Source organism: Chlamydotis macqueenii, chromosome 1, assembly GCF_036417535.1.
Source record: "Chlamydotis macqueenii isolate bChlMac1 chromosome 1, bChlMac1.mat, whole genome shotgun sequence".
NCBI classification, from domain to species: Eukaryota; Metazoa; Chordata; class Aves; order Otidiformes; family Otididae; genus Chlamydotis; species Chlamydotis macqueenii.
In genome coordinates, this window is record NC_141556.1 from 127,333,875 (window position 1) to 127,354,788 (window position 20,914).

At 44.9% G+C, this 20,914-nt stretch overlaps 1 protein-coding gene across 13 annotated transcripts in view; it reads left to right on the forward strand.

Moving 5' to 3' along the window:
- Positions 1-10,163, forward strand: part of DMD (dystrophin) — a 1,302,935-nt gene extending 1,292,772 nt beyond the window's left edge. For 10 of the 13 annotated variants that reach the window (XM_086766672.1, XM_086766707.1, XM_086766680.1 and 7 more), the window contains one exon: positions 7,657-10,163. In XM_086766672.1, the coding sequence (XP_086622798.1) occupies positions 7,657-7,754 (98 nt within the window). In that variant the 3' untranslated portion in view covers positions 7,755-10,163. Of the gene's footprint in view, positions 1-1,317; positions 1,350-7,656 lie in introns of all 13 variants that reach the window. The other 3 variants (XM_086766697.1, XM_086766731.1, XM_086766715.1) reach the window with 2 other exon arrangements.
- The last annotated feature ends 10,751 nt before the right edge of the window (positions 10,164-20,914 follow it).

Here is a 20,914-nt window from a genome sequence, read left to right on the forward strand (position 1 = left end):
GTTGCTCTGAGCTGTGGTGGTCAGTGATGCCATTCACGTTCTCCGTCCGTTCCTCCTCTCCTTTACCACCTCTGTTCAGTTTTGCTCTGTTGCTGACCCTCCTTCTGCTCCTTGTAAAACACCTGCAAAGCTATTTATTGTCTTCCCTTCTTCTGCAGGCTGACGTATTTGGAAAAAACTCAACAGAAAAAAAAAAAAACCGTAACAGGTTACTGTTAGGCTGACCGGTGTGCTCTCCCGTATATATCTATCTCTCTCCCCATTGTCCCCTGTGTCATTTACCGTTATATCATTTACAGCAGCTCTGGGGCAAAGATCATCCTCTTTCTTGAACAGTATCTATCCAAATGTCTTTCTCACCTAAGGCTACAAAGTCAGGCCATACTGGTGCTTGCAGTGATGTACCAGTGACAGTGGGACACTGCTTCTGGAGGCAGCAAGCATCTTATTGTCACCAGCTGTGCGATGGGAAGGGGGACAGGAGAGTGTTTCTGCCGTTGATTGATGCCTGGCTTTCTTTTTTTAAAAACAAGTATGCTGTGATAAGTGTTGGAGAAGAATCAGTATGACCAAAGTATGGCTTCCGTGAAGGCTTGTCAGGATCATCTTTTCAACTAACCCCGTTAATGACTCCTTTGTTTTGGCAGGACACCTTGAAAGTGATGAGATACTTTCCCTTTTTTCCCCTTTTACTTATTTTTTTTGTTCTCCTTCTCTACCTCTGCCCCTTCAGTTTTACCATGCTTGCAGATCAGCTTGTTGGAAACTTCTTTCAGACTATGTTTTTCTTGAAAGTGAGCATGTTATATTCCAGTGTTACAGCTCTAGGTGTAAAATATGTGTATGTGTTGACATACATTTATATATGAATGTATACGTGTATGCAGAGCGTAATAAAATGTGAAATGTCTGGATTAATTAATCTGACATTGGGAAAACATGATTTTACTACTAATACTTATCAGTAGAAGTACTCAAATTGAGGAAATTTGGATGCTGGGAAAGTGAATTCAGATCTTCTCTGCCATCTTTATCTGCAACCGAAAGGCCTGTAAATTGGATTTAGTAGTTCTCTGGAGTGTTTTCGCTAACTTAAAACCAAGCTGCAGATCACAGAACTGTTCTTGAATAAATCAACTCGGAGTCATCAGTAGATTTCAGTGCGGTTTCAGTCCTTGTTTAAAGCAGAAATGCGGTTATTTTTTATTCCTAAATGGAAGCCGAAGTGTCTCTTACAGTATAAAATCTGTGTTTATGTGTGATATTTTTTCCTTTCTTTTCTGATATTTCTTCCACTTCCTCTCTCTGTTCCTAAAGGAAGAAATGCCTCTGGAAAGCCAGTGAGAGAGGTTAGTGAGATGCAGACTCACTGCCATGGCTTCTGTTTGTCACAGCTTGCTTTCTGTGCCCAGCATGCGTGTGACGGCAGCACGGGGTTTGCTTGGGTTTGGTGGAGGGTGGGGAGAGGGGTGGGTTCATTTTGCTTTGGGTTTTGTTTGATGTTGCCGAGTGCATTCCCCACATGTGCTCTAACAGTAGCGTACCTCTCAACTTTCAGTGGAGACGATGTCAGCTCAGGGATGTGCGTTTTCTTACATCCTCCCAGAGCTGGGAATTCAGGAATGGGGAGGAGAAAATAATGCATTGAAATTAAGCCTCTGTGTGATAAATGTGGTCAGCAAGTAATGCTGCGGTCATTGACTTGTGTTCTGTTGCTCTTGTATGTAAGCACAACAGGGAGATCTGTTGTCGCTGTTCTGCTTACATACTCACAAGTGTATTTAAATATATCTCCAGTTATTAAACTGGGGTTTTTTTTATTTTTCTTTAAAATGGTGAGAGTTGAGAGGTATAAGAGATTCAGGTGTTTTAATTTCCTGGTGTATTATTGCAGAATGAAGAATGCTACTAACATGCACCAGCTCCACAGTGTTGTGCTCAGCAATGCAAATGGGCGATGGTTTTCACTGTGCACTTCGGACATGGTTGGTTTGATGCAAAATAGATTTTAGAATTTGTACGTCACTGCTTGTTAATGGAGGAAAACGTTTTGCGCTGTGTTGTCGTACCACCTTTGAAAGTATTTCCAGAGCGCCTTGATTTTTCTTCTGTGAAGCTGCTCTTCACTCGCCAACCAGATCCAATATTTGAAAGATTAATTCCTAGCGAAAATTATTATTAAAGATAAAATGTTTGGAGACTGCCTGACTGTAATTGCAAGTTGCTGTGAAATGACCTTTCTCAAACAGCTGATGTTTGGTGTGAATGAGGCAAGAGTTGAAGGATAACCCATTTTGCAAACTTCTGCTCGTGCAGAGAGCGGGTCTCGTGGAAATTCACTGCACTGGGGATTTTAGCAGAGCTGCAGTGAATCCTCAGTCACTGAAAGGCAACCCTGGGTAAACCAGGACGACTTCTAATGCAATGCCCTGGAATACAGTGGTTCTCTGCGTTGGCTGTAGGAGCTGGCGCAGGTCCAGTTACTTTAAGGAGGAAGATCCTCAGTGCAGGCTAAGTCTGTCCTCAAATGGCAGGTTCTCTTATACAGATCTGCACCAGTCCAGAAATGTAACGGAAATTATTTCAGTTCAGCCATGCATTCTCTTGGCCCTTATGGTCTAAGAATTTTACTCCATGGTCTGAGAATCGTAATACAATTCAGCAAAACAGGTTGTTGATTTCCACTATCCTCATTCATATTTATACATATTATTCAGAAAAAGCTTCTGCTGTTGAGGGCCTATTTGAAACAATTAATTAAAAAAAAAAATAGAAAATTGGGCATTTCCTACCTGATCAGATTCCAGCAGCTTAACCCTAAAGAAGTTGACTTCTTCAGTGACAACAATTGTTTAGCACTCTCTAGTTGTATTTGTGCTTGCCAACAGTTTCGGACAGGGCTTGGTAACTTGCAGATCTGAATATAAAACACAGTTCTCCAGCTGCTTATGAGGAGTATGAGCTAAGGTATAGGACAGCTTTTGCTGTATATGTGAATCCATTTGCACCAAGGCAGATCATGTGTTTTTAAACCCACCCGGCCAGGTTTTGATCCCATTACTCACATTAGGTATTGTCTTTGTGTGTAATCCTATAGATTTTGTGGCATTACTCAATATGAATAAGGGTGTCAAAATCCAAGCCGCCAACAGGAAGGATTTTTCTTTTGCCAGGGAAGGGTTAGAAATCTGTGCTGCTAAAAAAGGCACTGCATTGAGTTGGGGTTTCTTCATTTACTTTCTGTCCACTCTTTCAAGTCTGAATGTTCCACATTTATTTCTCTGATCAGCTGAAGTGTGAGATTGGTATTCAGTTACTGTGCCCTCACCCAAGGGCCTTAATTCCAGCAGAGTCTCTAAAGCAAATTCAGCAGATGTGAAACGCGTCGTTCTGTATGTGACCAGGAGTGATGTAGTTAATGTCTACAGAAACAGGTGTCTTCTGCTTTCAAAGCAAGTGCACCTGTGTTAATACTCCCTCAGTTTTATAAGTCCAAGTTCATGCTGTCCATGTCCATTCTGAGCTTTATTGCTGTATTTCAAAATGTATGCTAGTTTTTTTTCTTACACAGTAGCATCTTCCAGTGCCTCCAGCGTGGAGAAAACCTCCAGCTTTAATGTTTAAAGAAAAAAAAAAAAGAATGGAATGAATACCTTCTTTGGTGGCATTACTTTAAAATATGAATAGTAATGAGTGGAAAAGCTATGATCTATATTTTTGTAAGTGCTTTTGCGACAATACTTTTCTCATTTGCTTCTTAATTAAAAACGTCAATGTCCTACGTTTCTGTCTTGGAGAGGGCAAGTAAGCCATATTCAGGAGAAGCAGCAGAGCTGTACAGGAACAGTCAGCGAATTTGAGCTCTCATGTAGGTAACAGGCGTTACAGGAGTGGGTGCATTCGTTGCACATACAGTACCAGGACATTTTGCCTGTGTTGTTCTCAACTATTTGCAGTCTTGATTGGCCTGGCTGTGACTCCCATCTGCAAGAGAGGCAGAAAACCTGCTGGCAGTTCAGTGACGCCCAGCTGAGGGTTCACCAGTTGAGTGGCTGGAGCACAGCTATATTGCCCGTTCTTCTGGCCCGTCCTCCCGTCCCATGACTGTCCCAGAGACTGCAGTCCCCAGGCTGTTGCGCTTTACAGTCCAGCTGTTAACATAAACTGCAGTCAGGGGTGGTTTATGGTCACGCTCTGAGCTGTAAACTCAGATGGCTGAGGAGGAGACACATGATTGTTCAGTTTCTCTGCAGGGTGAATTAAGGCCTGTGCTGGAGAGACGGCATGGATCGCGTGGGGGAGAGGGAGTCATATCTCCTTAATCACTCCAACTTGCCTCTGTGCAGCTTTTTTGGAGGGAGAGCAGATTCCAAGCATGGTTATTTCAAAAATATGGCAGCAATTAACAGAGAAAAGAAAAAAAGACTGCAGATATTCCTGTAATTGTTATGCATATAAAGAATACCTAGGGATTCCTGGATGCATAAAGTCTTCTTGACCCATGTTTTAGTTGCCTGAACAGTTTAGCAGTTTGTATCTATGGTGGCATACTTGTGATTTTTCTATATTTTTGATTGAAATTATTCTTTCTAGAACTAGACTCTTTCTATAAAACCAGCTTGCCTTTGTCACTTTTACAGCTCTGTATCTGACCATACAAAACAGCATTAACAAACACTGATTTTTTCTGAAGATGGGGTTTAGCATTTTGGGTTGCTCTAAATCCGTGGAAGGGTGATCGCTCTTCCCAAGCTGGGAATGAGTGGTGTTGGAGTCCCTGAAGAGCCCTGCAGTCCCATTGTTGTTTCTAGAAACAACAGATCTCAACAAATCTGAGCGAGAGACCGTGATGCCGCAGGCAGCAGTGCCTCCCACGCCTGGCTACCCTGTTACGGCTCTCACCACCGCCTTGTCCCATGTCTGTAGGTTGCTGCTGATAAGGAAGAAAAAGAGTATTTAAAGCCCAGAGATTTCTTGAAAGTAGTCTGCAGAGTCAGGATGTTTCTGGGGATGCTGCAGGTCACTCTGGTTATACCATGGTTATTCTGATAAAGCCTTGATAGCTCACACTGCAAATGAACCTGAGCATGTCAGAGTTTAAGGTAAATAGAGCGAACCAGTGGCAGTTACCTTTCTGTTTACGTAAGCATCTCCCATCTAAAGTATGTTCTTGCTTTCATATGACTTTGTCAAATTTTCACTTTCCATGGTGTAATTTGCTGGATTGATCTCAGCCTGCATGGTGCCGGTAAGAGAGATTATCCCTTACAACTGAAATAAAGGCGGTAGCATACATTTACTTTAAAGTAAACTATGTTTTGACCAAAACTTGGCAGAAATTTTTCAGACTCTGTTACTTGACGTGCTGATGAGCAAATTACAAGTTTTTGCTTAGGATGAATAGGATGGCTGTGCATTAATGATTTATGGATGAAATAGCTGTTTGATGCATCTGTTTCTCTGTGCATTAGTGCAATTAGCAAAATGTCACCAGATGAGAACCAAGTATTTCTTTATATTGGTGTCTGGCAAACTGTGCCAGGTACAGCACAGCTCACTATCAAACAGGCAGCTTGTTGAGTCGTTGGAATTTAGATATGGCATAGTTTTGGGCAATGAATGCTACATTAACAAAACAAAACTTTAAAAACTAGTATTTGAATGTAAAAGGTGGTAGTAGTTCTCCAGACAGAACAAACTTCTCTGGATATTTCTCAGGCCATTTTTTTCTATTCTATAAATGCTGATGAATATTAACTAACGTCACTCCAAGCTCCTATGTACTGTAGAAATGTCAACAGTGCATGACTAGGATAACACTGGAACATTTGGAAGAGGATGATGGTGAGTTTGATTTGCCCCAGAGGGAAGGTTCATTCCTGTTGTTAGAGAAGACAGTTGTATCAGGAGGGACACCCACCGTGTAGATGGGCAATGGTAACAGTCAGGCTCCAACACATTACGGGTAAGGGCTGCATGAAAGGTCTATCCTGGATATGATTTTAAGAAGAAAGGTCATGTCCTTTCGTCATTTGGGTGGTCCTTACTCAAGGACCATGGTGAGGACTCGACATCCAGGCTAATGCAAGGTGTTCCTGGGAAGCAGAGTCGTGGGCAGATGAGGTTGCACCTCCCATGTTTTTCCAGACAGGTATTCTATCACAAGTACTCTCAGGGAGTAAACAAAACCCCTGAGGCCATAGCAACATACAGTTTTATTAAGCAATACTGCCCCTGTTCTGTACTTCCAGTTGCTGGCACTGTGCAGCTTGGGGACTTCTTGAGCTGGAGGTCACATGTGCTTCTTTGCATCTAAATAAGTCCTTCTTCAGTGATTATTTTCTAACTCCTTTTTTAAACTCATTTATGTGTTTGGCCTCAACATCAGCCTGTGATGATGAGTTCAGTAATACAATTACGTGCTGTGTGGAGTATAATTTCCTTCTGCTTGTTTTAAGACCACCTGTCTGCTTGCTCTTCCTTGTCCTTGCAAGAAATCTTGAACACTCAGTCCTTGTTTGGATGCTCATCTTGTAGGGTGCCTAGATCTTTATCGTGTTCCCTCTTCGGTCATAATTTTTCAGGAGGGAGATTCCACAGGGGATTCTGCTCTTTGAACCATGATGTCTCTGTCATTTGAGATGCCAGAAGGTATTTGAGGCAGTCATAGAGGGCTACAAATCTGACACAGGACTTGCAGGAGACCCACACTCTTCTGAACAGCAACTGGAGACCAGGCAGGGTAGGCCAAGGGCCTAAAATGGCAACTTCTGGCAAATTAATCTCCCAGCCTTCAAGTCTACTTAGTCCCTAATTGTTTTGAAGCCATTTCTGTTGATCAGCATTGCTGCATTTCCTTTCCGTTTGCAGCGGTGGTAACATGAGTGTGAGAAGTTACAGATTTCATCTCCAGAACTGTATTGTGCATTTATTCTTCACTTCTGTGTAGGAGGTCCACATGTTGTGGTTATACTGTCTTAGGACTTCACAGTGGTTACAGTTGAGGAGAAACACACAAATGAACCACTATATAGTAGTTACTTGATAATTGTGGTGTCTTTGTTTCTGCTAGGCTGCTGTCTGAAAATCAAAGGATATTTTAAAAACAAATGAAGAAACCGCAGCCATTTAGTTTGGTCATCATTTTCACTATCCATGCAGGTATCCTGCTGGTGGGACCTCTTGGGTTTAATGATTTAGTTAATTACTGCTGATCTGTTTGTTTCTGTTTTTCTCCTTGAAGGAACATTGAATGGTCAAACACTTGCAGCACCAGTTGGAAACTTTTCTGTGATGTCAGTGGATTTAGTAATTACTTTTGGTGAACATCTATAATGATGCAGCCTCATTGCTACAGGGAGGTTTTTTGGAACAAAAACATGCTGGCATATTGTCAACATAGTTTGCCATAGCCATCCAAACCAGTAGTGCTGTTAAGTGTTTTCCAAAATTGGCAACTTTTGCTAACAATGAGGTATTATAATCATCCAGCAGACTTTTGGAAAGAGTACTCTCCAGTATACTCCAATGGGAATGTCATCGAGCGGTACATGAAGAGTGATGGATCTGTGCTCAGCCTTTCCTGTAAAACGTTCCTACCAATCTGCTGCCTTGTCTTCGTCATTTAATTTCCTCTTCTTTGACTTTCTTTTTCAGGCCACAATGTAGGGAGCCTTTTCCATATGGCAGATGACTTGGGAAGAGCGATGGAAACCTTAGTGACAGTGATGACCGACGACAAGGTGTTAGAATAGCAAGATATGTTTTACAACTTCAGGCGTCCCGCATGGTTTTTATAATATTCATACTACAAAGAGGATTAGACTGTAAGAGTTTACAAGAGAAAAAAAAAAATCTATATTTTTGTGAAGGGTAGTGGTACTATACTGTAGATTTCAGTAGTTTCCTAAGTCTGTTACTGTTTTGTTAACAATGGCAGGTTTTACACGTCTATGCAATTGTACAAAAATTATAAGAAAACTACATGTAAAATCTTGATAGCTAAATAACTTGCCATTTCTTTATATGGAACGCATTTCGGGTTGTTTAAAAAAATTTATAACAGTTATAATGAAAGATTGTAAACTAAAGTGTGCTTTATAAAAATAATTGTTTATAGAAACCCCCTTTAAAAAACACAAAAAAAATACTGAGGCAGTGCATTTGTTTAGTATCATTTCAGCTCTGTAACTGCATCAGAGAGATTCATGTTCTGTGTTCTTTTCCTTGCCTGTCAAAAAGAAGAAAAAAAAAAGTATTTCCTGCAGCGACACCAAAATGGCCAACTTATGTTTCTCATTGGTTTTGTCTGACTAGGGCTGGCTAAAAAAAAAAGTCTCCTGAACTTCCAATGAAGGTAGTTATGTCACCTCTTTCCAAAAAAAAATTAAGAATTACATGAATCACACAGCTAGTTTGCAATAATTAAATGAAAGAGCACATTACATGACAGAGCCTGCAAAAAAATTAATGGGAAAAAAAGAAATTATAACCCCAGAAGAACAAAGGAAAGGAAGGGATTTAATGACCATCCTGTGTGCCAGCGTTTCCTCTGCTGACTAAATTCCTGAATGCTATTAGTAAAGGAACATAGAAATTGCCTTACTGGATTAAACCTGTAGACCCCAGTGTCTGGTACCCCACTGGCCACGGCCAGCAGCCGGAGCTGGGTACAGCTCTCCCCCACCCGCTGCCACCGCTTGCGTCACCTTTGCTGCAGAGGAGAGAAGAAAGGGAGACGTTCCCTCCTGACCCCCAGTGGGATCAGCTTCTGACCCGAAGCACAAGTAGGTTACTCACAGAGCATCTTCGCTTGTCCACCTCCCAGTGCTCTTAATGAGCGTGAAGCTTCTCGATCCTCTGGAAAATAAACCCAGAGGTTTCCACCATGTGTGTCTCAGCCTGCTACAGCAGCCGGTCCCAAGGAGCTGTAATGCTGCGAGCGACCTTGAGGAAAGGCTGTAGAAGAGTTACTACTGTTCTTGTGCGCATATAGTGATCAGGTGAAGGTAGCCACACTGCTCCATGAGATATTGATCATCAAAATAAAGGTCCTGGTCCTTTCTCCTTCCCCATTTCTCTCTACACGTAATCCTGCAGAATTAACAGTAACATGAGAAAGAGAGGAACTGATAGCAAAACAGATTAGCCAGCTTGACTGCAGCTTGTGAGAGGCAGATTTGGATATGAGGTGCTGTCAGCAAAAGCTTTACCACTTCATTTTCTTAACCGGCTTTTAATTTTACCTTAGGATATGTAGAAACGCACCATCTGACTTTATATTGCAAGAGTAAAAAAATCTGTTACCTCTTCTTGTATGAAGTGTAATTAAACTTGGGAAAGATTTTATTTTGAATGCTAGTTAACATTGAACATGGCTAGTCATGCTATTTCTACCTCACTTTGGTTTTGTGGTGTTCCTGACAATTACATACAGATAATGTTACATCATCACCACGTGTCCATTGTGTGAACAGGTCTCATTGTTTAAATAATACCAACAAAGATAATCATTTACAAAAAAAATAAGTACAATCACCCCAAACCTCTGCTTTCCTAATAAAAAGCTTTTTTAACACTTAATTACAATAAGAACCCTTGGTATTTCTCATGGTCTTTTTTATCAGAAGGTTTAAAGTGAGATTGGAGAAAGAGATGGGTTTCTTCTTTTTTTTTTCCCCCTTATACTTTAAACCCTCTCTTCAGAAAAAAAAAAAAAGGAGGAAAATGGATTGCACGGTTGTTTTCATCAGGGTTTTGTTTTGTTTGTTTTACTTTCTAGATCTTAGTTTTGGAGTGAGTCTGTCAAAAATATTTTAAAAGTTGAAAGCTTTATCGCTGCTTTTTTAAGCATAATTTGGGAATTATATCATATTCCTTATAATGACAAAGTATTAAACTGTAAAACATAATCAGTGTAATTGAATACATAAATACCATATGGCATGTTATTTCATTGTTACTCAGTACTGGTTTATTACTTGGATATCATAATATATTGTGTTTTAACACCAACACTGTAACATTTACTAATTATTTTTATAAACTTCTGTTTTACTGCATTTTTTCACAACATATCAAATTTCACCAAATATATGCCTTACTATTGTATTATATACTGCTTTACTGTGTATATCAATAAAGCACGCAATTATGTTATAAAAGTGCAGTATTTTTTTTTTAAGGTCCAGCAGTCACCCAGTGCATCTCCTCACCGGCATTCCTCGCCTTCGGTGCGCACCCACCACTCTATTGCCAATTGCCAAACTCCCTTGTTAGCAATGTCTCCGTGCCTCGGACACCTCTGTGCTGGTGGCAGCACTCAGGATTTGGCTGGAGGAGGAAAAGCACCTCTCCCTGGTTTGGGTTTTTCTCCCCCGCTGAAGTTGTGAACCTCCTGTTTTTATACTCCTTGGTGCTTTTGAGAGATTGCCAGCCCCACGCTTTCTGCCTCGTCACCGAAGGGAGCCTCAGATCAGATTGATCTTCGCTGAACAGTCCAACACTTGATGGTCTCCTCGCCACCAGGTGTAATGCTAGCAAACCCCTCTCCTTTTGGGCCTTGGGAAGCGTATGTTCCCATCAGAGAGGCTGATGGCATGTCTTGTCTCATCTCAGGAACACACGTAGGTTTCAGTACCCAGACTCCTCTCAGTTGTGTCACGATGCTGTCTTTGAGCTTCCTTTCAGTCATAGAAGTAACAGAATGAAAAATAACAAAAAGGCAAAACCAGCATGTTTGTATATTGTTTTGATAATACAGTGAGGGAGAAGGTGGGAATTTCCTCATTTTGTTTACTTGAGGAAATAAATACTCATCCCACATCTACTCTCCCAGACAGGAGTTGCTCTGGATTCACTCCTACGTACATGAACCAGTGTGTGCCTCGCTGTACTGGAGTCTCCTCCAAAGATTACACAATCCACCAACTGCAGCAGCCAGCAGTGACAAGACAACTCCTACTTAATTCAATTAAGCAAGAGGGAGGAAAGCTTCCTCCCTGTCACTAACACTGGAGCTGGTTGCGTGAGGAGACTGTTGAGTTTGAGGCCTGGCCGTGAGCCAGATGGATGGGGCTTGCGGATGGTCTAAATGCACTGGCATGTCACAAAAGGGCACACGAGCGAGGCAGAGGAGCAGTTGCACGCCGCCTCGCCCCTTCGATGTGCTGGAAGGAGCAGGGAAGACAAAACCACGTACGCGTGCCCCGACTCCCCTCCACGAAGCCAGGGCTGCGACAGGCAAATCAAAACCCTGATCCTGCTGGTAATGCACTGTGGGCTGTCGGCCACCTCTCACGAGCGTCACACTGACCAGTGCCAATGGGTTGGCACAACGTGTGTGAACAGCTGCTGCCGTGGCACCGCAGCTCTTAAAGGCAATGCATGCAGCCTGTGGGCCAGCTTCACTGATTTCCCCCCTCCCACCAGTAAACTCCATAGTCCTTCCTCTATCTTCTTGATAGATGGAAAAACTGAGGCTGTGCTAGCCAGTTCAGCTTTTGGGGGTGCCTGGGAGGGTCCCTCAAACTTTCCCACATGGGCCACGGGTCTCCCACGCTCCTCACTGCCCAATGTGGTGGCAAACCTTCAGCCTGAGTGTGACGTGCTGGTTGTCTGCTGCACGGCCCCTGCCTGCCACCTCTCAGTCCAGCGAGTGCCACCCAGCCCAGAGCTCACCGATATGATTTAGGAGCCCTGCATCCATCCCTGCCTGCCCCACAGGGGTGCATGGGCCACTGTGCTGCATGCAATGCCTGCTCTGCTGCAGTGATGAGGTAGCAGAAACCAGGAAGGGAGACAGCTAACACGGGGAAAAAAAGAGAAAGCAATGACGTGCGAGTCAGAGAAAGGGTTTGCAGCTGCCAGTATGTGTAATTCACTTCATGGCTGTGCCTGCTGCAGAGCATCCATAGCTGCATTTGGACGTATGCAGCACACGTAGCAGACGCAGCACTACAGATTTCTGTCTGAAGTTTGTGCGTTGCCAAACTTACCTAGATGCAACCAGCAGTAGTTGCATGCACGTCTTTCCCAGTGGCAGCTTTGAAGCTGACTGTGATGTTACATACACTGTCACATTTAGGGTGACATCAGGCACATCAGGGTGCCCCACAATTACAACTGCCAGCTTTGTGCGGGGGCGGGGGCGGGGAGGGGGCTGCAGCATGGACACCACAGTGAGGACGTGATTTATCGCTCCATGCGAAGGTGCAGCAGCAGCAGGAGCAGCAGCCTGGCGCCCAGCCCCACACCACCCGTGTGTTAGCAGCATGCCCAGGCCCTGGGGGAATTTCACCAACTACAACCCATTTCGGCTGCCGGTGGCCACGTGTGTGCAGTCAGGCTGAAACCCAATAAATTTTCCCCTTCTTGACTCAAGCTTCACTCAAAGATTTCACTAAGAATTTGTTTCAGCTCAGAGCAAGCGTATCAATTCAGTAGAAAGTGCCACAAATCTGTGCAAGAAAAATGGAGCTGCTGAGATCTCAAGTAAGACTTAACACTTCCATATAGGAATTCCTGTAAGCTGATAATGCCGCTTACCAGCGAAGGAAGATGATTACAGCACAGGTTTAGTAGCGAAGGAAGATGATTACAGCACAGGTTTAGTAGCTCCTAGTGCCGAAATCTTGGTTTAAAAGTACCTGTGGTAAAGAGAGGGGTGAAAGTTAAGGAAGTCTTGTAGTTGCAGAAGTGAACCATCAGGTTTCACGAATACACTGACTTGCTATTTCAGCCTGTTGCCTAAACCCTTACCTCTTGCCAACCTACAGCTCATATTAGTCAACATAGCAATTGTTTACCGGTTTTAAAGATTTCCTTTTATTATTATTATCCAAGTATTACAATGGATATACCACTTATTTAATAGCTGGCACATGCTTTTTACTAGCTGTGTCCAAGCAAGTTCTCCCTATTTGCTGACATAAGCAATCCACTCCTTTAAGACTTTCCTCTCTCTCACACGCATACACACATGCACACATACAGGGAAAAAAAACCCCAAAACAAAGCAATCCTTTATTGTCTTTCTTGCCGAATGTAAGAGCATCTCTGGGAATAACAGCATCCTCACCCCAAATTATCTATATGTCCAAAATTGCAACAAGTATTTATATATTTTTTATGTACTTCTATAATAAAAAAACAGAAAATGATGTTAAATGATGTTAATTGCCTTGGCATTGCTATATCTGTTTCTTTTGCCCATGCTCTAATAAATCTGAAGATGATCCAAAACAAACAACATGAAGTGCAATTTTGCAAGTGTCTTTCAAACCATTAACAACTGCATCAAATAAGATGAGAGTCTTCAAGAAAACAATGTTTTATTAAGGCAAAGACAAGCTAAAGTAAATCAGTCAATTAGACCTCTGTGAGGCTGTAGAAAGATGCTTTGGTCGCTGGCACACATGGGCTTTCCACTTCTGCATGCCTGTCTGCCATGAAGCTGCCACCAGCGTCTCAGCATCTTCCAGCCGCTACTGCTCACTGCTCACTGCTTCGCTGCATGCAAGGGAGGAAAGAGCTGCTGGCTCATCTCAGAAGCACTGCTCTCAGCTCAGCGAGATGAAAGATCGTTTTCTTTAGCATCGGGATCAGACAACGAACCGACGAGCAGCTGACCTGTGAGGCAGCATGATGCAGCTGGGGAGGACAGCAGTGGCAAAGGCTCCTTGTGAGAGTAGGGACCACACCAGGACAGGCCTCACGTGATCATTCAGGGGACACAACAGGCACAGTGAAGCCCCAAAGCATCTTATGGGAACAGAAGTCAAGCATCGTGTACATAGGGAGGTTTACCCAGGTGTATCTCTGCACTGGCAGTGCTGCAACATAACATGAGGCTCAAGCATTTTCACAACAGCTGTAGTAGCTCCCAAAAAAAGATTAAAACTGTTCAGTATCTAAAAGCTTGCTGTTAAGTTTGCAGTACTTAAAGATGCCCTTATTGATGATCTATGGTAGGGCTAGTACATAATTAAAAAAAAAAAAAAAAATGTTACCGTGAGAGGATTTTTACTTCTGCAGTAGGGTATTTCTTCTTGTGCCTCATTCACCAGAAAAATGGTTTAATTCTAACACTGATGTAGGAGATACTTCTTTTGCATGGAAGATTAATGGCACCTGCCAGTATAATTCCCTGCTGCATCCCACAGCGAATGTTTAGATAAAGGCCGCAACCACTTGCAGGTGATAAGACATGAAACTACTGGGTTGGTTTTTTTTTTCCTATGGATCACAAATTCGAGCTTAGAAATTCATGGTCCTGAGAAAATATTAGGTACGTTAGAATAAATGCTAGATGCAAGAATACGTACACACAGAGACAGAGGCATGAAACACCCTGTTCTTCCTCTTGTGCATGTGTGCACATTCTCATGTGCACGCACACACAAGCCCTTTGCTGTGCTGAGCCTGTTAACAGTTCAGTTAAAAAAAAAGAACTGGAATAATTTGCCTCAAAAATAGATAAATCTTGACAACGAGGATTAATTCAGCATTATTCTACATTATAATGGCCCATGTTCTGCAGCACCAGAGCAGTATTTTATTCAGCAGTTGCTGAAGTTCTTCAGGAATTTGGATTCCTAAGGAAAGTGGCCATGAGCACATTGGCTCCACGTTAACATCTGCTTTTGTTGTTCCGCTGAAACACCTGGCAGAGCTGGCATGGCCTTCCAGCCTTGGCGGAAAGTAATAAAGACAAGCCTATAACTTAGCGTCTTTCATCCTTTTTTACCCCCTCCCACTTTTTTTTTTTTAACCTCACTGGCAAGCTCAAAGCCTTCCTTCAGCGAGATCTCGCAGGCAGACAAATGCTGCTAAGCCTTTCAGTGACTTACTGTGCCTGTATTTTATTCTACCTGGTTTTTTGCTGGCTTCCTTTTCTACATTAAGCAAACTTACAAGACAAAACAATACATGACGGGAAAAGACCACTTGCATCTTTAAGTCTCAAAATTGCAGATACCCACATCAAGCCTGAGAGTTCCCTGTTTTATTACTGCGAAGCCTCAATTCTGTTAACGCCTCCATGCTTTTACCAGACGCTGTGAGCACGTACAAAGGGGTCCTCACTCTTCTCCTTTTCCAGGATATAAGGATTCCTTTAAACTTCCCTAATGCTTAGGATGCTTCTCCTCTCCCAACAAAAATATGTTGATTTCTGCTTTGCCAGTCACCCATATTTTGCTTCTGATGTCCTGGCCTCGTTCTCCGGCAGTGCCTCCCCTGCAATGCCAGCCAAACGAAGCCTGTTCTTGCTCAGTCCCGGCCATATCAGCTTCACTATTGGGTACTTCACTCTCCTGCCCAGGCTGCCTGTCCCCATCTCCATCCCCATCCCCATTGCCATCCCGCACTGGCCCCAAGCTTCAGACCTGAGTGCAGCAGAGAGAGACCGTGCCCCAGCCCTCCCCTCAGTCCCCAGCATCCACCTCATCTCCAACCAGCTTCCACCCCTCAGTGGCAAGGATGGCCCATTTCTGCCCTGCTGCTGCCAAAATCACCCGTGCCTGAAGCCAGCCTGGGCTCCCCATCATGCAAGCGACACTGTCAGGCTGTACACGCCACGGCTTCATTCCTGTCCTTTCCCCTTGTGCTGATGTCTTCAACAAAACCCATGAACCACAGCTGATATGAAACTCGACGCAGGGAGTACTCCCTTCCAGAGCAACGCGTTTGCTTAACGCTCTGTGTTGTCTTTCCTTCAGTGCTCTGGGTTTTTTTTTTTCCCCTCCGCTAATTTCCCTACTGAGCCTCATTTTTTCATGCTTCATTAGCGTTTTCCCCTGTGCCACTTCTAACACGTAGCTTTACTTACAGAGCAGGCTCTCCCCCTCCGGCCCCCCTCTTCCATGCCAGCTGTACACTTAGGAAGGTGGCCCTGTAGGCACCATTTATGTCCGGGGTCCCATACACGTTCTTCTTTAGTCCTTGGACTGGAGCTTCTGACTTTTCTTACTCTCTCAATGTCTCTTACCCCGAGGGATTCAAAGTTTTCCCTTTTGTGAATGAGATCTTCGGTGAGAGACTCCTTTCTTTTACCGCACTGAGACAGAAGATTATTAAAATCCTTGTAGGAAGGTCTGCAGGTTCTCCTTTCTTTGTTTAGATGTTTCTTTCCTTGTTTTGTTTCTCTGGGGGTTTGGGGTGGTTTTTTTTAAGAACAGGTGTTGCCAGCTTGCTTGTTGCTGGAATTTGTGTTGGAGGTGGCAGTTGGCCCATACGCCCAACATGGCTGCAAAACCCCCATGGATCGTGACTGTCAAAGGCAGCCCAAGGGATTCTGCTTTCAAAGGGGGCTGAAAACTATGATGTGGCTCATGCTCTGTGAAGATAATTCACTAAAATGACCTTTTTTTTTTTAAAAAAAAAAGGATAAATACTCCAAGTCATTACCTAGCGTGCTTGCAGACATGTGTACCTCACAGAATCAGACCCCCAGCACTGAAATGGCTTACTGTGGATACCGCTGTCGAACTTCAAGTACATCACTTAGGAAACCAGGCACTGGACACGCCTCATTTTGCTGCTTACTTATCCCCACCCCTCAGCACCGAGGGAATGAGGGAGACTGTGATGCCCCAGGCAGGTGGAGCCCATGGTGAGAAGCCCAGCTGGCTGAATGTCAGGCATTAGCAGCGCTCGCTCGCTCGGGAGAAGCGGGGACGGCGGCAGCTGTTGCCATGGGCACCAGAGCAGCAAATGATGTAATATCAAGGCAGGGTAAGGGGAACAGGGTGAGATAGGATATCTCCATTTCACTGCAAATGTGGCTTCAGATTAACTGTGGTGAGTAATTATCTGTGAAAAAGTAATAGTGACTATTCTGTAGTTTGGAAGGAAACCCCTTTAACAGCAGGCTGCAAAAGACACCTTTGATTTTGTGTGCTATGAAAGGGCATTATTTTCTTTTACATGAGAAAAGAAATCATGGCCATGAAGTAACGCACATCAGCTGTTGCTAAGGCAGCTCTTTCATTATGGCGTGCACTACTTGGTGTTATTTTTTCCAGAATGTTGGCTGTTGTGCTCGGATGGCCTTCCCACCTGTGCCCTCCAACCCCAATGGAAAGTTCCCATTTCTGTGGATTAAGGGGATGTTTGCTTCTCTCCCCTGCACAGAGTTTTTCTTCAGCTGGGCTCTGGCTCTGGACCCTGGCACTTTGATCCTTGCCCAGCATCTGCAGGATGAGTTTCCTGACTTACATCCGATTTGTACAAATCATTTGACCTTTTCCCTTTTGTCTTCAGCCACAAAGTGCTCAGCTGCCACGAAGACCCAAGCGGCACAGCCTGACAGCATCCCACGGAAGGAACAAGGTTGCCTGTTGAGGCAGGGTTTACCTCAACAAAGATACTCATTGCCTTACCGCTTTCTGGCTGCAAATGCCCGATGAGGGTGTTGATGGTTGGGATCTCACCTTTCATTCACTTTCCTACAGTTTCTTTTCTGCCAGGGAGTTATTGCCATGACCTGGCCGCAGGTGCCACTCGCACGCGAGGGCCACACACATGCTTTACCCTTCGGGAGCCACAACAGCCTTCCTGTCTCTCAGGTCAGGGCTGCTCAAGATGCCTGCTTCTTCTTCCTCACCCCCTTTGCACTGCTGTGAGTTATTTAAAAAAAGAACAGCACACGAGTCAATCATCCTGAAAGGCCCTGTGGACCAGCGGAGGCTCAGTGAGAAGCTCCTCAACTTCCCTCCTTGTGCCTGGTGCCGTATCTCAGAGCCAAGGCTTTGCACCTGCCCTGGGCTCTTCTGCCCTCTCCTGTCAGAGTTTAAAGAGCAGTCTGTGTGGGACTGTACAGAGGGTGGAGGTGCAGCCTCTGCGTAGTGTGGGGCTTCTGGCACTAAGGAAACTGGTCCCTTCTTTCTGGGGAAGGATTTTTAACCTAAGTTAATGAAGGTACCTAAATTTGGCATTTTCTAAGCCTGGACATCTAACAGTCTCACTTATGAAAGGAAAGCTGTTGAACTTAGGGCTCCTGGTCTTACTCCTTTCTCTTGTCCCTTCCCTCCCCCATCACCCACTTTGCTTCTCTCCAGAGCCGTGAGAAGAGGGGTCTTGAGCTGCCTGCGGCATCAGTACCACCCACGCCCCTGACCCCTAAACCTGTCTTTCTGGGTGCTGCTAGTGCAAGCGTGAGACACCGAATCAGCTCAGCTTCACAAAATTTGTTGCATGTGCGCAAAGTGCCGTTGTGAAGGAGCTGTGCCTCTGCCAGGACATGAAACAACGGCACCAGAGTGTGTGGACAGCCACAATCTCAAATCCAGCGCAGAGGAGCAGCATCTGTGTGTCTGTCCTGATTTTCTGCTGCTCCCATTTGTTATTCAACATGGCTCTGCTGTGCACTGTAACGCACTGCTTGCATAAAACAAACACTTAGGGAATTGCTGGATGCCATGAACTAGATGGTCACTTAAAGAACACTAAGATCCTGAGACACAGAGTTGCATGTATTTTTTGTGTCATTACCGCCTAAGAAACTGAGAAATCCTGCGGATGGGATTCATTACGTGCAGCACATTATCCTGTGACATGGAGACGAGACACGGGATCATTCCGAAAATATCCTTCCCCACTGATAAATTGCAGCAAGCAGGTTTGAAGCTGCGCAGCGTGAAGGATAACCTACTTAGGACGAACACGTGCGTGATGCTATCAGCAGTACTGATGCAGTTACTAGACCTCACGATGGGTTTGAGGAAAGGGTTGTTGCAAATCACATTTTGCAGAAGTGCAAGGGAGATGGCAGCCTTGAAGCAAAGCCACCTCACATTTCCCCCAGGCTGGGCTTTTCCCCCAGCCCGGGCTTTTCCCCCAGCCCCAGTGTATTTGCTTACTGCAGCCTTCCTCCTCCCATGTAGGACAGATATAAATATAAGAAAACAGGGGAACACTTCATGTTCAAATGGGTGCCGGAGGAGACCTGGTGTGCCTGTGTGTAGGCGCATGCTGAACTTTGGGCAGCCCAGACAGAGGTGCATCCGGCCAATCCACCACCCCACAGGGACATGGCACGGTAGGGCTGTGGCCGCCTCTCACAGAGTGAGATTTTGGGCATCTCTGGAGCCAGTCTGGGGATTGACCTCCAGCTAGGTCAGGGCTTCACGTGGGGGAATTCAAATCCATTCAGCCTGACAGTGCCTGGCGTGAGGGGCGAGGAGGGCGTACAGGGGCAGCAAAGCGGCTGGAAGGTGGCTCATCGGTCGGGGTGGTTTGGTTTACACATGGGTCCAGGAGATTCAGAAGATAATTTCAAGGTGGCATAGGTGGTGGGGCACCTTGTTCAGCAGCATGCTTGCAGCTGGGGTTTAAGTCAGAAATAGTTTAATTTATGAAAGGCTCACGTGGGGCTCTCCTGGCAGAGGCAGGAGCACCAGGCGACTGATGTTTTCCAAGGCAGTCATCCATTAATGGGTGATTTCACCATCCTTTCGTGAACTCCACAGCCCTCTGCTAAGCTCTGGTGCACATGGTTTCTGTAAGCACAAACCAGCGTTTTAATTTTAAACACTTGACGGTGTCAGGGGTTGCACTTCAGTTGTTCCTACAGGCTGCAAGACCCCGGGTCGTACACTGCATGCCAGTAAAGGCAGGAAACAGTAACACAAGGAGCAAACCACTTGGCACTTCAAATTTCTCCTCTAATCTAAAGGACAGAAGGAAAAGAAGCTCTAAAATTGTAGGATCTAACAAAATAGCCATAAAAAATGTCTGTTCCCTCCCCCAGGAAACACATAATATGAGGTACAGGTACAATGCTAGGTCTAGGGTGTGAATCCACGACGGATCATCCTAAATGCAGCCGTGCATGATAATTAAACATGCCTGCACACAGGGAATATTCTCTCCAGTCACAGCTAAGCAAACAACAAATCTTTCTCTCTTCTGCAGCCAGCGCAGTGCTTCTACCACCCTTTGGTGATTGCGCTGCAGTCTTGAAAAGCAGCTGGGGGCACATATGCGTGTGGAAGCAGCAGGGGTTATACAGAAATATATATAGCTAATCAAACTTTTATTAACCTGTGGCCTTCCAGCTCAAAAGGACATCGTCGAAACAGTGATGATTTGTAACGGCTGTAGCCTCCTGGCTGAGTAGAAAATCATCTGCAAACTACTGCTGATTTTCTGGGAGGGTTCTCACGATGTGCTAGCACTTGACGGGGGCCCTTGGGCAGCTTCACAACCTGTGCCGAGCATGCAGTCGCTTGCGATTTTTCTGCCCAGAGGGAATGGCCTGGGGGTGGCAGTGAGACTGGGCACCTGTGGGGTGCAGCATCTTCATTGCCCACGCGTGGGCCCACGCCAGCTGGGGAGGAAGCCGTCTCTCACAGCGGCGGTGGTAGAGGAGACTCCAGTTGGGGAGTCCTTGTTTTGGGTTGTTCCCATGGCTTTTTGTTACATTTCAGCACAGCAAGGCATCAAGCCGCGGGAAGGGCAGCCCCTAACACCTCGTGGTCTGCAGCACTCTCACATTGGCTTGTAACGGGAGTGTCCTCTGAAATCAGGGCTTATCGGTCCTGCTGCCAGGCTGGGGAGCTGGAGCACACCTCACGGTGGAGAAAATAGACACAAAGAAGTCTTTTATTTCTTAGTCAGGCAAGTACAAGACACTCCATGTCTCAAGTAGTAGCTGGCTGTACAAAAATCCTGAGACTTTCAGATTACCCAAATGTTTCTGTTCCTTGTTATTGAATAGTTCACACATGATCCCCAAAAGCTATCCCAACTGTTTTGTCTCACATTTGCAAACAATTCGCCCCACCTCAGCCCAATCCCTTCTTCCCTGGGGGCTGCTTCTTATTCTCCCCCCATCTTCCCCTCCTTCACCCTGGGATCTCCTGGGCTCCCCCCACTCCATCCCTCCTTTCCCCTCTCCCAGCACTATGTGGGG